The sequence below is a fragment of the Littorina saxatilis genome, linkage group LG13, assembly GCF_037325665.1.
Source record: "Littorina saxatilis isolate snail1 linkage group LG13, US_GU_Lsax_2.0, whole genome shotgun sequence".
NCBI classification, from domain to species: Eukaryota; Metazoa; Mollusca; class Gastropoda; order Littorinimorpha; family Littorinidae; genus Littorina; species Littorina saxatilis.
The window spans coordinates 26,951,780-26,964,929 of NC_090257.1; the positions used below are offsets into that span (position 1 = coordinate 26,951,780).

Genomic DNA, 13,150 nt, shown 5'->3' on the forward strand with positions numbered 1-13,150 from the left:
TGATACCATGCTGCGTGAGGCATGTGTGTAACAGTAAGATATTTGCGTGTTATCAGACTGAAGTAGGGTGGTAAGTGGTTTAAATTAATGCTTATACTTTTCTGTTACGTAGGTAGCAATGTCACTGTGAACTCATTGCCACAACAATTTATTTTCCTTGAGGTGTCATAACCTGCACAAAACAATGCACCATGTGTATTTGATTTATTAGGAAATGTCTATGCTGCACAGTTGAACTGTTTGTGTTCTCAGGTGGTACACAATTTTAAACTTAACTCTTGTCTTGTTTGTTGTTTAAGTAGCCGTTCTTTGTAGGTTGTGATGTGAAATTGTTGCTGTTACCACTTGGCAATGCAGTTTTGGCCCCTTTTGCACAATATAATGTATTACAGCAACCTTGGCACCTTTTGTCAGGTGTAAACAAAGGTGTTCGAGTTGAATACAACAAGAAACCAGAACGAGTTGGTTAAATACATGTACGTTGATTTTTGTATAATATTTTGAAGTATTGTATTGTGCGTGTGCTGATTTTGTTAATGTGTGTCAACATTGTGTAGTTAACTCCTCTCTGGAAACTAATAAATATGAGGATACTTCTTCTTCGTTCTTCTTCGGCGTTCCAGAATATGAGGATACACTGCTGCCAGTATTTTTTATTTTGTCTCATTTATTTATTCAGAACACATGCAAATCAATTTTCTCTCTCTGTCTCTCCTCTCTCTGTCTCTGTCTCTGTCATTGCAGTAGAAACAAAGACAACCATGGCGAACAAAGGGAGTGATCGAAATCGTTAGATTACTGAACAGACTTGGCTGCCATTCGGCAAAGGTGTTTTTCAAACTGTTTGACGCACGGATCGCCCCTATGCTCTTGTATGGTTCAGAGCTATGGGGATATGGACAGTATGACTCTGTGAAAAGGGTCCACCTGTTTGCGTGTAAAAAGTTTCTGAAAGTGACAATTCGAACTCCAAACAACATTGTGTATGGTGAATTGGGAAGACATCCGCTGTATATTAACTCTGCAGTCAGATGTGTGAAATACTGGTTTACACTGCTGAAGCAACCTGATTCAAGATATTCCAAGATTGCATATAAAGCTTTATGTAATTTGGCATCGAAGGGCCACACAAATTGGGTCTCACATGTGCAGACTCTTTTATGTTGTAATGGTTTTGCTGCTGTGTGGATGTACGGAACGGTTGGGAATGAGAAGTGTTTCCTACAAGAGTCTAAGACGTTTACAAAATTGTTTTTGTCAAGAATAGTTTTCCTTTTCAGAATGCAGTGAACGTTTCGACATTTATAATTGTTACAAAACATGCTTGGAAAAAGAGAAATACATTGAATTAATCGAAGATATTAAGTACAGAGTTGCTCTTACTCGTTTCCGCGCAGGAGTATCCGAAATCAACGCTCACAAGTTTCGGTACGCACCAAACCAAACGACAAGAAACTGTCCTCTCTGTACAGCTGATAAAGAAGATGAACACCATGTTGTATTTTTATGTCCTTTTTATCAAGACCTTCGAGCAAAGTATTTGAAAATCTCGAACTCTAAGACGCTGCAACAACAACTTGTGTATTTCTGTGGCAATAATGAGGAAAATGTGATGAACAGCTTCAGCAGATTTGTGTTCTTCATGTTACAGAAGAGACGAACCCTAATAAATGAGGTTCAGTGACATGTCATCAGGGTTTTAATGTATTTGTTGAATTTTATGCGTGACTATAATTTATAACTGTGCAGATACTATTGCTGTTATTTTAACCACTATTGTAAGGGGCTGTGGCCTTAGACAATTAAAGATTTGTTCTTGTTCTTGTTCTTGTTCTCTCTTTCTCTCTCTCTCTCCAGTTGGAAAGTATCTTTAATAGGCAGTTACAAATTAGAAGCATATTTGTGTAAGTTTTGGTTAAATTTTGACATAAAAACACACTAAAATCAACACAAGTAAGTCAGTAGTGGTGGTAATGAAAGTGGGGTCGGTGCAGAACGAATTCAAAACAAGACTTCTGCGTAGAGTAGCTCCTGTCTGGTTGTAATTTTCCCCCACTGCATGAGGGTCCTGAATTCAGAATGTCAATTCACAGCGTCACCGATGTAATTGGCTCACCATTTACCCACGAGTACTGTTTTATTCTGTCCAGGCAGTCTATTCAATGGCGAACAGACTTGATATCTAACCCCTCCTCCCATGCCGTCCTGTCCCAGACTCCTATTCGCACTTATTTACAAAGGCTATATTACATAATTTATGGTTGGTTTCTCCCATGCTACGAGCCCAATGTGCTCGGTTATGCTCTTTATACGTAGTTATGTTTGTAACGCGTAGTAATGCTCATTAAGGCTGGAGTCTACACTTTGTTAAAGTGATAAGAAGTTGTTAAAAGAGATGTTTTCTTATGTTCAATGAATGATAAAGCCGAATATATATATATACAGCAACAAAGTAAGGCTTAACTTACTTATGTTTTAACATAACCACTGAAAGCTACAGCCGGTGGGGTGGGGATACACAATGGCAAGGCACCGCCCAGCTTCTCAGAAAGCCATGCTGTGCGCAACTCGCTTGAAACTTGCATTGTCAAGGTTCGCAAGAAGCAAATGATATTGCGTACTCAGTTTATGTCAAATACAGTGTTACACCGTGCACCATATCCTTACTGTCTGCTGTTGACTCTGAATTTGTTCCTTTCTCTTGCACCAGACAAATCGAAGCAAGGAGGTCAGGTGAGTGATTGGCTGAATGAGATCATGTGATTGGGGTCACGGAAAAGGCTCTGTTCAATCAAGTCTGAATTTCGCTGTTACATCTTATTCGCAGTTGGCTGGAAAGGCAACGAACTCGACGCTTTCAACAAGTGAGTTTTAACTGCTCTCCGAATGGTTGGAAAATTATAGATGATGACGAAACTCTCAGCTGCACGTTGGCTAATTTCAGGAAACGAACGCAGTTACAAGATTAGTTTGCCCTTTGCTTGCAAAAAAGTGTATAAATTGCAACAGCCCTTGTGCGAACAACACAGAAACATTATTTTCTGACCGAGGTAGTTTATTTTGCCAAACTTCTGCACAGTCCACGACATCTTTGGCATGAGGATGGAGCGTTTGATGATTTTGCTGGTTGTTGTCGCCGTGACCCTCTCGAGTGAGTTAACCCTTTTTTTCTTGTTTGCTTGTTCTTGAAGAGTCTGGTAGGTTTTGTTTTTGGTGTTTTTTGGTCCTGTCTGCTGGGTTGTTTGTTTTCGTGTCTCAGGAGTAACAATTTTGTACGAACATTTGACTCCCTTTACGAAAAAAGTACTCCCCCATAACACGAGAAAATTACTCCCCACGACAGGTGTGTTCCGAGTAAAAATTTCTAACGACAATGTTACTCCCCTGATGAATAAATAACGAATAAATTACTCTCACCTAACACGAGCAATTTACTGCCCACGCCAAGTGTACGCAACTTTTACCAGAGACTCTGCTTTTACTCCCTTGTCCCCTGTCAGTCCTGGTGGTGGAAGGGGCGGAGGGAGGGGTAGCGCGACATACGTTTGCGCGAGGTCACATATTGTCATTATTCCTTCGCCCGCATTCCATTTTCGCGTACGAGATTTTTTTTTACTGGACGTAAGAATTTGGGTAGTAAACATTTCGTGGAGGGAGTAATGTTTTCTTTTCTCGTACGAAACGTTTACTCGGAGTAAACATTTCGTACGAACTTTTTACTCCAGAGTCAATTTTTCGTGGAATAAAACTTTCGTGTTACACCGGACAGACCTTAACGCTGCATAAAATCGTTTTTTGGCTTGGACACAAACCAACAATTAACCGTCCTCTGGGCACATTGGTAATGATCGATATATTACCTTTAGTGGCTTTTCGTGTGTGAAGTTAACCTTTGCCGGATGCCGCTTTTGACTACACACGCCCGACGATGCGGGTTTGTCTGAACCCATACATTTGAAAGAGGGTTTTTACCGTTTATTTCTCTAACGACGATGCGGGTTTGTCTGAACCCATACATTTGAAAGAGGGTTTTTACCGTTTATTTCTCTAACGACGGGGTGGGTTCAGGGAAACCCACAGCGCTACTTCAGTGGGTGCATCGAGTTTCTCCCTTCACCGACTTCTTGCAGGGGAGGGAGAGGGGGAGGGAGAGGGGGAGGGAGAGACTGAGAGAGACTGAGAGACTAAGAAAGAGAGAGAGAGAGAGAGACTAAGAAAGAGAGAGAGAGAGAGACTAAGAAAGAGAGAGAGGGAGACTAAGAAAGAGAGAGAGAGAGAGAGACTAAGAAAGAGAGAGAGAGACTAAGAAAGAGAGAGAGACTAAGAAAGAGAGAGAGAGAGACTAAGAGAGAGAGAGAGACTAAGAAAGAGAGAGAGAGAGAGAGACTAAGAAAGAGAGAGAGAGAGACTAAGAAAGAGAGAGAGAGACTAAGAAAGAGAGATAGAGAGACTAAGAAAGAGAGAGAGAGACTAAGAAAGAGAGAGAGAGAGACTAAGAAAGAGAGAGAGAGAGACTAAGAAAGAGAGAGAGAGAGAGACTAAGAAGGAGAGAGAGAGAGAGAGAGAGAGACTAAGAAAGAGAGAGAGAGAGAGACTAAGAAAGAGAGAGAGAGAGAGAGACTAAGAAGGAGAGAGAGAGAGACTAAGAAAGAGAGAGAGAGACTAAGAAAGAGAGAGAGAGAGACTAAGAAAGAGAGAGAGAGAGAGACTAAGAAAGAGATAGAGAGACTAAGAAAGAGAGAGAGAGACTAAGAAAGAGAGAGAGAGAGACTAAGAAAGAGAGAGAGAGAGAGACTAAGAAAGAGAGAGAGAGAGACTAAGAAAGAGGGAGAGAGAGACTAAGAAAGAGAGAGAGAGAGAGACTAAGAAAGAGAGAGAGAGAGAGACTAAGAAAGAGAGAGAGAGACTAAGAAAGAGAGAGAAAGAGAGACTAAGAAAGAGAGAGAGAGACTAAGAAAGAGAGAGAGAGACTAAGAAAGAGAGAGAGACTAAGAAAGAGAGAGAGAGAGACTAAGAAAGAGAGAGAGAGACTAAGAAAGAGAGACAGGGAAAGAGACTAAGAGAGAGAGACAGAGAGAGAGACTAAGAGAGACAGACAGAAAGAGAGAGAGACAGAGAGAGAGAGAGACAGAGAGAGAGAGACAGAGAGAGAGAGATAGAGAGAGAGAGACAGAGACAGACAGTCAGATAGACAGACAGTCAGATAGACGGATAGACAGATCGACGGATAGACAGATAGACAGACAGAGCAACTGACAACAGACATACAGACAGAGAGATACGGACAGACAGACAGAGAGACAGACAGTCTCTTGGAGACAAACAGGCAGACAGACACTGTTCCACCGCTTTGGTAATTATGGGTGTAGCAGAACTCGCGCCGTCGGCAGAGGGATAGTTACAATCACTACTACTCTTTAAAAGTATGGGTTTGTGTGAACCCGCGCCATCGGTAGTGTTTATGTAAATTATCATAATCAATTAATTTTAATGTTTTGTCATGTACACACTAAAAATTTGCAGACAGAGAGCAAATTAGGTGTGTGAGAGATACTTAAAATTTCAAAACGATACCTTTAATGGTTCCAGAGTTACAATGATTTTAGTGTGTCTCTGGGTACAGGTGAACCCATGAAGCACGGCAAAGGTTAATTCATAAAACAAATCCTACCCTCAACAGTAAGCAGTCAAGGTGTTTATTTTTGGTATAATATTATGTAAAATAGATGGATGTTTAAATCCCATTTAAAAGATTGGTCGGATGTGAAATGGTGAGCCACACTGCTTTCGTGGGAATGACGGTGCCTTTACAGTGACGTGTTTCTTCTTTCCCAGCGGTGCTGTCTTGTCCCCTTGACGAGACTGCAATGGAAAAGGAAATTCGGATGTGTACAGTCGCCAGGTTAGCATCTGCCGGCCAGAACATCGCAGAGCATCAGGGCAGGGCAGGGCAGTGCTTGTAAGTTTGAGAACAATGTTATTCATTGGTACATAACATATATTCAAATATAATATTAATGTTGTAGTCTTTCGTCTGTCTTTATGTCATATGTACCATCAATGCAATTTCTTCATGTGAGATAATAAAGTTAGTTTGATTTGATTTGATTTGAATTGATTTGATTTGATTTGATTTGCCACCCCCCCCCCCCCCCCACCCACCACCACCACCTCCTTATCCACACCCATAACACAAAATAAAACATTGCTGAATTTCCAGCAATTATACATTTGAAACTTCGAAGTTGTCATCGTCGGACATATATTTTTCACTTTTGCGAGAAATGTCTTTGATGACATCATATCCGGCTTTTTACAAAAGTTGAAGCCGCACTGTCACGCCCTCATTTTTCAACTAAATTGATTGACATTTTGATTAAACAATCTTCGACAAAGCCTAGATTATGGGATTGCATTTCAGCTTGATAACTTGAAAATTAATTAAAAATGGTCATTCAAAATCTCTATTCTAATTAATAATAACATTTTAGTAATCGACCCAAGTATAATTTCATCTTATTCTGCATCATTTCCTGATTCCAAAAACATAATAGATATGTTATGTTTGAATTAAAAAGAAGCTATTTCGCTATATTGGCTTGTCAATGTAACTACGTTTTCCACGTGACAAGTGTCAGCGATTTCCTTGCCGCGGGGATTGACGAAGCACATAGTGTCTTCGTGAAAATAATGCAGTGCGGTCAGTTTCATTCTTTGAGTTGAACAGATTGACAAAATGTGGTAATTTCGCCTTACGCTCACGTAAGTGTAGCCTATGCGATGGTAAACTTTGTCTGTCTGTGCGTGCGTGCGTGCGTGCGTGTGTATGTGATAGAAACTTTAACATTTGACTGAACACCGAAATACTAATTTCACCTGGTTATTATCCAAGCAACATCTTCAGAGTATTGAAGCAATGATCAACATTTCGTCGGCATGTGTGTAGTTAAAGTGTATATCCAAAGAAAACGGGCGGTGGGGGGGTTTTGGGGGGTAAAAGCAGGCGACTGGTTTGTGTCGTGTGTGGTAAGTAGACCAGGTCAGGGGTCAAGATCAGGTCAGGTCGCGTGAAGGATTGTGGTATAGATTCACTTTTCAGTTCTCACCTCTGCATTCGCCGATTCGGGGAAGACGATTTCACATTGTTCGGTTTCTTAGCTCCAGAAAAATAGATAAAGAAGATACCAAAGGAGATTTCCTACAGTTTGATCTGCACAGCGTTTTTCCAGTGTCTGCGCGAGGAAGAGCTGTCGAAAGCGCAGTGTCGATCTGGCAGTCGTGTCCCCGGTAAGTACAGACAGATCTAGTGTCTCCCACTCCTACAACGTGTCACCTACGCTTACTGATAATCCGTTTTGTTTAATTTCTTTTTATTTCAGCAGACACGGATATCAAACACAGTGCTAGGCAGTCACCTCTTGTGAAATGAGTTGATCTGAAGTGCCTGTAATGTTTGGATGTCTTTGTTCTTGGTTCGATTTATGTGAATTTCAAAACTTGTAGTTGAGTCTCAAGTTTACTCTGCCCGTTTAAAACTGTCCACCATTTATTTGAACATGCAGATATAAGGAAACGGAATGAATTTGTTCTCAAAGTCAAAATTATTACGATTTTGCCTCAGTTTCAAAACATGCTCTGTCAAGGTTCTGTCTGTAAAATTTGGTACCTTGCAACAACTTCCTTAAATTTGAAAGACAGTTTTTGAATGCTAGATCTATAGATCTGTGTCGCGTTTCATTCTTTGATTGCAGCCTACTGTTTGCTGTTTACGCACTATCGTGATTCGCAAACGTTTGCTAAACTTACATTGCAACAGCTTCCTTGTCTTTGTTGGCATTTTCTTTCAAGGCAGCACAACGTAAGATTAGTTTCTTTTGGACAGCAGGTAGAATGCGAGTTTTGAGACAACGACAGTCGTCCAAACAAATGGACTGTGAATAGTGTGTTGACTGTGTTGACCGTCAGAATTATTTTAAGAACCAGGCTGCTGCAGTCAGTTGATATGTTTCGCATATTGTAGGGTTCCCATGCTGCATAGGTAAAGTGGCTTGTATAACCCGACCATTCAGTATCAAAACACTGTTTACATTTGTGTAGGTTGTAGTCATCACTACTAATCGCATTTTGCCTTTTGTTTCAGAAAGGAGGATAAGCTACAACAAGATCGACGCTGAGAGTATGTCAGATATGCCTCAGCCACATGGCGACTTCCGAATTTAGATCCACTCGGCATGGTGACAAGTCTTGATGAAAAGTATAAGATTGAGGACAGCAGTGGAAAAAGTGGCCACATGGCAGGTACCTATTGCTTAGTGTCTGCAGTGTAAAAGACAGATAAGGTGATGGTAGATTTCCAATTGAACACAGTACCCTCATATCTACTGCTGATTTACGACGGGCAAGCTACAATCCAGGGCAGAGAACACTGCAGCGTTGTAATCCAACTTTTCATTTGTTTCAGGAAAGGACGTCCTAACAAATTAACATTACAACTCTCTGATACAAAGACATAGTGCATAGTGTACTCTAAACAAGAGGTTGTGCTACCACAGGAACATCCCGATAACTGATTGAGTGGGACAGGATTTAAAAGCTTCCCAGGGCTGCAGTGAGGAAGTACACGGTTTTTCTGTTATTGACCTTAATAGCTTTCACACAGCCAGTATATGAGAGATAATGGTCTTCTTTGTGACCGTTCATGCTCAGGCACGCGGAGCTGGTTGCCAGCAGGACAACGTGTCACTGGACAATATCATAGACTTCGGAGTGCGAGGACCAGGGAAAATAACCTCATGTGAACCTGTCTGAGTGTGACCATCGTGACGCCCATATCTTTAACTCTCAGTCGTATGACAATTCCAAGAATATATTATCTTGATACGCAAGCTCTGGGTAGGTTAATGATTGTAGATAAGCTTTGCCATAAGAATTATGCTGATGCAGTTTAATAGTGTGTCCGAGTGTGCGTGTGTGTGTGTGTGTGTGTGTGTGTGTGAGGATTGCACAAGATCTCCTTCAGGGACAACTACACCAACAAATACACAGTCATTTTATCTGTTTGCCTTCTTTTGAAAATTATACATGGAGTAGATATGATGCGTTAGTTTTAACTGTGTGTGGGTGTGTGTGTGTGTGTGTGTGTGTGTGTGTGTGGTGTGTGTGTGTGACGGAGTGATTGAGCTTGTGTTACTGTTTGTCGATTTCTTACGGGAGCCTTGAAGGCTTCGCCTCTTGTTTCTTACGGGAGCCTTGAAGGCTTCGCCTCTTGTTTTTCTTTTACATACATGTTCCCTTCTGTTTTGACTGATCTATGGAAGCAAACTCACAATAATTTTCTTTTCATCCCAAACACAACGCAATGCTTACAGCTGACTGACATAGCCGGGAATAATTCATGAGCCAACTTATGTCAAACAATCAACGTCATCACTTCGCATAACTTATGTTCCTCGTATTTTTGTGGCGTTCTTTTTATATTTAGTCAAGTTTTGACTAAATGTTTTAACATAGAGGGGGGAATCGAGACGAGGGTCGTGGTGTATGTGTGTGTGTGTGTGTGTGTGTGTGCGTGTGTGTGTGTGTGTGTGTGTGTGTGTGTGTGTGTGTGTGTGTGTGTGTGTGTGTGTGTGTGTGTGTAGAGCGATTCAGACTAAACTACTGTACCGATCTTTATGAAATTTGACATGAGAGATCCTGAGTATAGTATCTCCAGAGTTTTTTTTCTCATTTTTTGGATAAATGTCTTTGATGACGTCATATCCGGCTTTTCGTGAAAGTTGAGGCGGCACTGTCACGCTCTCATTTTTCAACCAAATTGGTTGAAATTTTGGTCAAGTAATCTTCGACGAAGCCCGGACTTTGGTATTGCATTTCAGCTTGGAGGCTTAATATTTAATTAATGAGTTTGCTCATTAAACTTGTCATTAAAATCGATTTTTCGCAAACAGATTTAAAATTGATTGTATCGTATTTTTCATCACATTCTGAATCTAAAAATATATACATATGTCATGTTTACTCTTAAAATGTGATCACAATTAACGAAAATAGATTAATTAGTCTTACGATTAAAATGTAAGAAATCGATCCAAAAAAGATTTCATCTTATTCTTTATCATTTCCTGATTCCAAAAACATATAGATATGATAGGTTGTATTCAAAACAAGCTCAGAAAGGTAACAAGAATACAGAAAAGCGTGCTTTCTTGCTTAGCACAATACGCTACTGCGCTAATCTGGCGTGTCAATATCACTACGTTTTGCACGTGGGAGGTGAGCGATTTCCTTCACGCGGGGATTGACGAAGCTGTACTGTCTTGGTGAAAAAATACAGTGCGTTCAGTTTCATCCCGTGAGTTCGACAGCTTCTATATATATATATATACGACTTCAGGTACACCCCGGACACAACCTGGTCGATGAGATATTTCAACACGTGCTCTCAGCGCGCAGCGCTGAACCGATTTTGGTTTTTCTCTGGATCCATTCCCAGTAACTCTTCCTTGTCTTCTCCAGTGTTTTCAGCGTTTATCTCTCTTCCTTCGTGTGGCGTCAATCCATATTACTGTTTCTATTTTTAGAAGGTCACTGTCGACAACGCTCAATCCATATTCCCGTTATACTATTTTTAGAAGGTCACTGTCCCGGCGAAGCCGGGTATTACCCTTATCCAGTGTTTTGCGCGTTTATCTCCCTTCCTTCGCGCAGCCAGGTATTCGGCTCGACTTCTTCCCGGCGAAGCCGTACCCGGCGAAGCGGGTATTCACCTAGTGACTAAATGTATGCATTTCACCTTACGCGACTTGTTTGTACTTGTACTTGACCCTCAAGGCTAACCGAGTCTATTTTAAGCGTGTATCAATGCGCCTGCAGCAGGTGATTATTGGTTTTTGTAACCAACGTAAGCTTACATGGTTTAAGAGATATTTGCAATTAAACACCCTTCTGGGTCTACACGGACCCACGACGACCGGCGAAGGTTAAAGCGATCTTCGACAAAGTCCGGACTTTAGTATTGCATTTCAACTTGGATGCTTCAGAACTAATTAATGAGTTTGGTCATACACAATTTAAAATTGTAATTAGAATATATTTATTTTAGAAATCGATTCGAAAATAATGATATTTTATTCTTTAACATTTGCTGCTTACAAAAACATATAGATATGTTAAGTTTGGAACAAGCTCAGAAAGTTAAAAAGAATAGAGAAAAGCGCGCTTTCCTGCAAAGCGCAAACGTAACTGCGTTATACTGGCTTGTCAATTTTACTGCGGTTTCCACGTGAAAAATGTAAGCCGTGCGGGATTGACGAAGCTATATTGCCTTGGTGAAAAAATCAATGCAGTGCGTTACGTTCAGTTTCATTTTGTGAGTTCGACAGCTTGACTAAATGTAGTGATTTCGCTTTACGCGACTTGTTTAACTTTAGTCAAGATCTTGATGTTTTTTGGAAGGGAGCATACCCCTTGCACACTCATCAGCTCAGACTGACACCAGAACACTTCAAACACAGACACGGTCAACCCAGTCCTCTTATTTTTTGTTTAACGCCCAGCCGACCACGAAGGGCCATATCAGGGCGGTGCTGCTTTGACATATATATATATAATGTGCGCCACACACAAGACAGAAGTCGCAGCACAGGCTTCATGTCTCACCCAGTCACATTATTCTGACACCGGACCAACCAGTCCTAGCACTAACCCCATAATGCCAGACGCCAGGCGGAGCAGCCACTAGATTGCCAATTTTAAAGTCTTAGGTATGACCCGGCCGGGGTTCGAACCCACGACCTCCCGATCACGGGGCGGACGCCTTACCACTAGGCCAACCGTGCCGGTTTTAACAATGTATAACAATATATATTGAAGTACATCATTAGAAGAACAATCATATGTTTTTCTTTTGTAAAATGTAGTTTGGTGGGGAAAAAAAAGAGATTGGAAAGGAGGGGAAAAAAAAGAAAGAAAAAAAGCATATGGCGATAATATTTTTTTTAATTTTTATCAAATAACCAAAGGGAAGTAATCGCTCTTTATGCATACGACATGTGTAATAGAGTAAGCGAGAGTTGTACGGAACCTTTTCTCCTGTCAAATTATTTTGTCAAGTTTTGATTTGTCTGTTTTCAGGGCCATCCCCCACCTGTTGAAGTGTATTGACACCGCAATGACAGGCTGCGAGGGCGTGCCCTACGTGGAGGCCGAGAGGGCAGAGGTTGACGCTGGGGTACAGAGCTTGAACGCAGTGTACCAGCAAATGTGCGTCTAAATAACCGTGAACCAAACACGAAAAATAAAATGATACAATAACGATGGCGCTTGCTTGGAAGAAAGACATGGTCCGCTGAAAGAGGAGATTTGGGAGTGGAGAAGGGGAGGTGTTGTGGAGGTGGAGCGGGGGGGGGGGGGGGGGGGGTAGGAAGAGGAGCATTGTCTCATCAGTTAGAAGAGAATATAGATGCGGAGCGAATGACAAGTAGGCCACTCTTACAAGTAGATTTACAGGGGGTAATAAAGACACATATCGTAGACGGCAGGGGGGTAACACAATTTTGTTAAGGGAATGCATCATAATAAAATGTTGTTTGCTTCTTTTAGTTCTCTCCTATAGTTGCAGTGTCAAGACAACAGGGAACTAAAGGGTTTGGTTGAATAATCAAACATGAAATTGTTGGTCTTGGCTTCTTCTGTCATTATCATTGCAAGTGCTTCTTCTTCTTCTTCTTCTGCGTTCGTGGGCTGAAACTCCCACGTACACTCGTGTTGTTTGCACGAGTGGAATTTTACGTGTATGACCGTTGTTTTTACCCCGCCATTTAGGCAGCCATACGCCGTTTTCGGAGGAAGCATGCTGGGTATTTTCGTGTTTCTATAACCTACCGAACTCTGACATGGATTACAGGATCTTTTTCGTGCGCACTTGGTCTTATGCTTGCGTGTACACACGGGGGTGTTCGGACACCGAGGAGAGTCTGCACACAAAGTTGACTCTGAGAAATAAATCTCTCGCCGAACGTGGGGACGAACTCACGCTGACAGCGGCCAACTGGATACAAATCCAGCGCGCTACCGACTGAGCTACATCCCCGCCCCTATTGCAAGTGCGAACTGTGTGTGTGTGTGTGTGTGTGTGAGTGTGTGTGTGTGT

General features: G+C 41.5%; 1 protein-coding gene across 1 annotated transcript; it reads left to right on the plus strand.

Annotated features, from left to right (window-relative positions):
- Nucleotides 1-2,990: 2,990 nt before the first annotated feature.
- LOC138945408 (uncharacterized) lies at nt 2,991-12,675 on the plus strand. The gene is made up of 3 exons (XM_070316841.1): nt 2,991-3,151; nt 5,836-5,959; nt 12,133-12,675. The coding sequence occupies exons 1-3, from the start codon at nt 3,097-3,099 to the stop codon at nt 12,269-12,271; spliced, it is 318 nt and encodes a 105-aa protein (XP_070172942.1). The 5' UTR covers nt 2,991-3,096; the 3' UTR covers nt 12,272-12,675.
- Nucleotides 12,676-13,150: the final 475 nt, after the last annotated feature.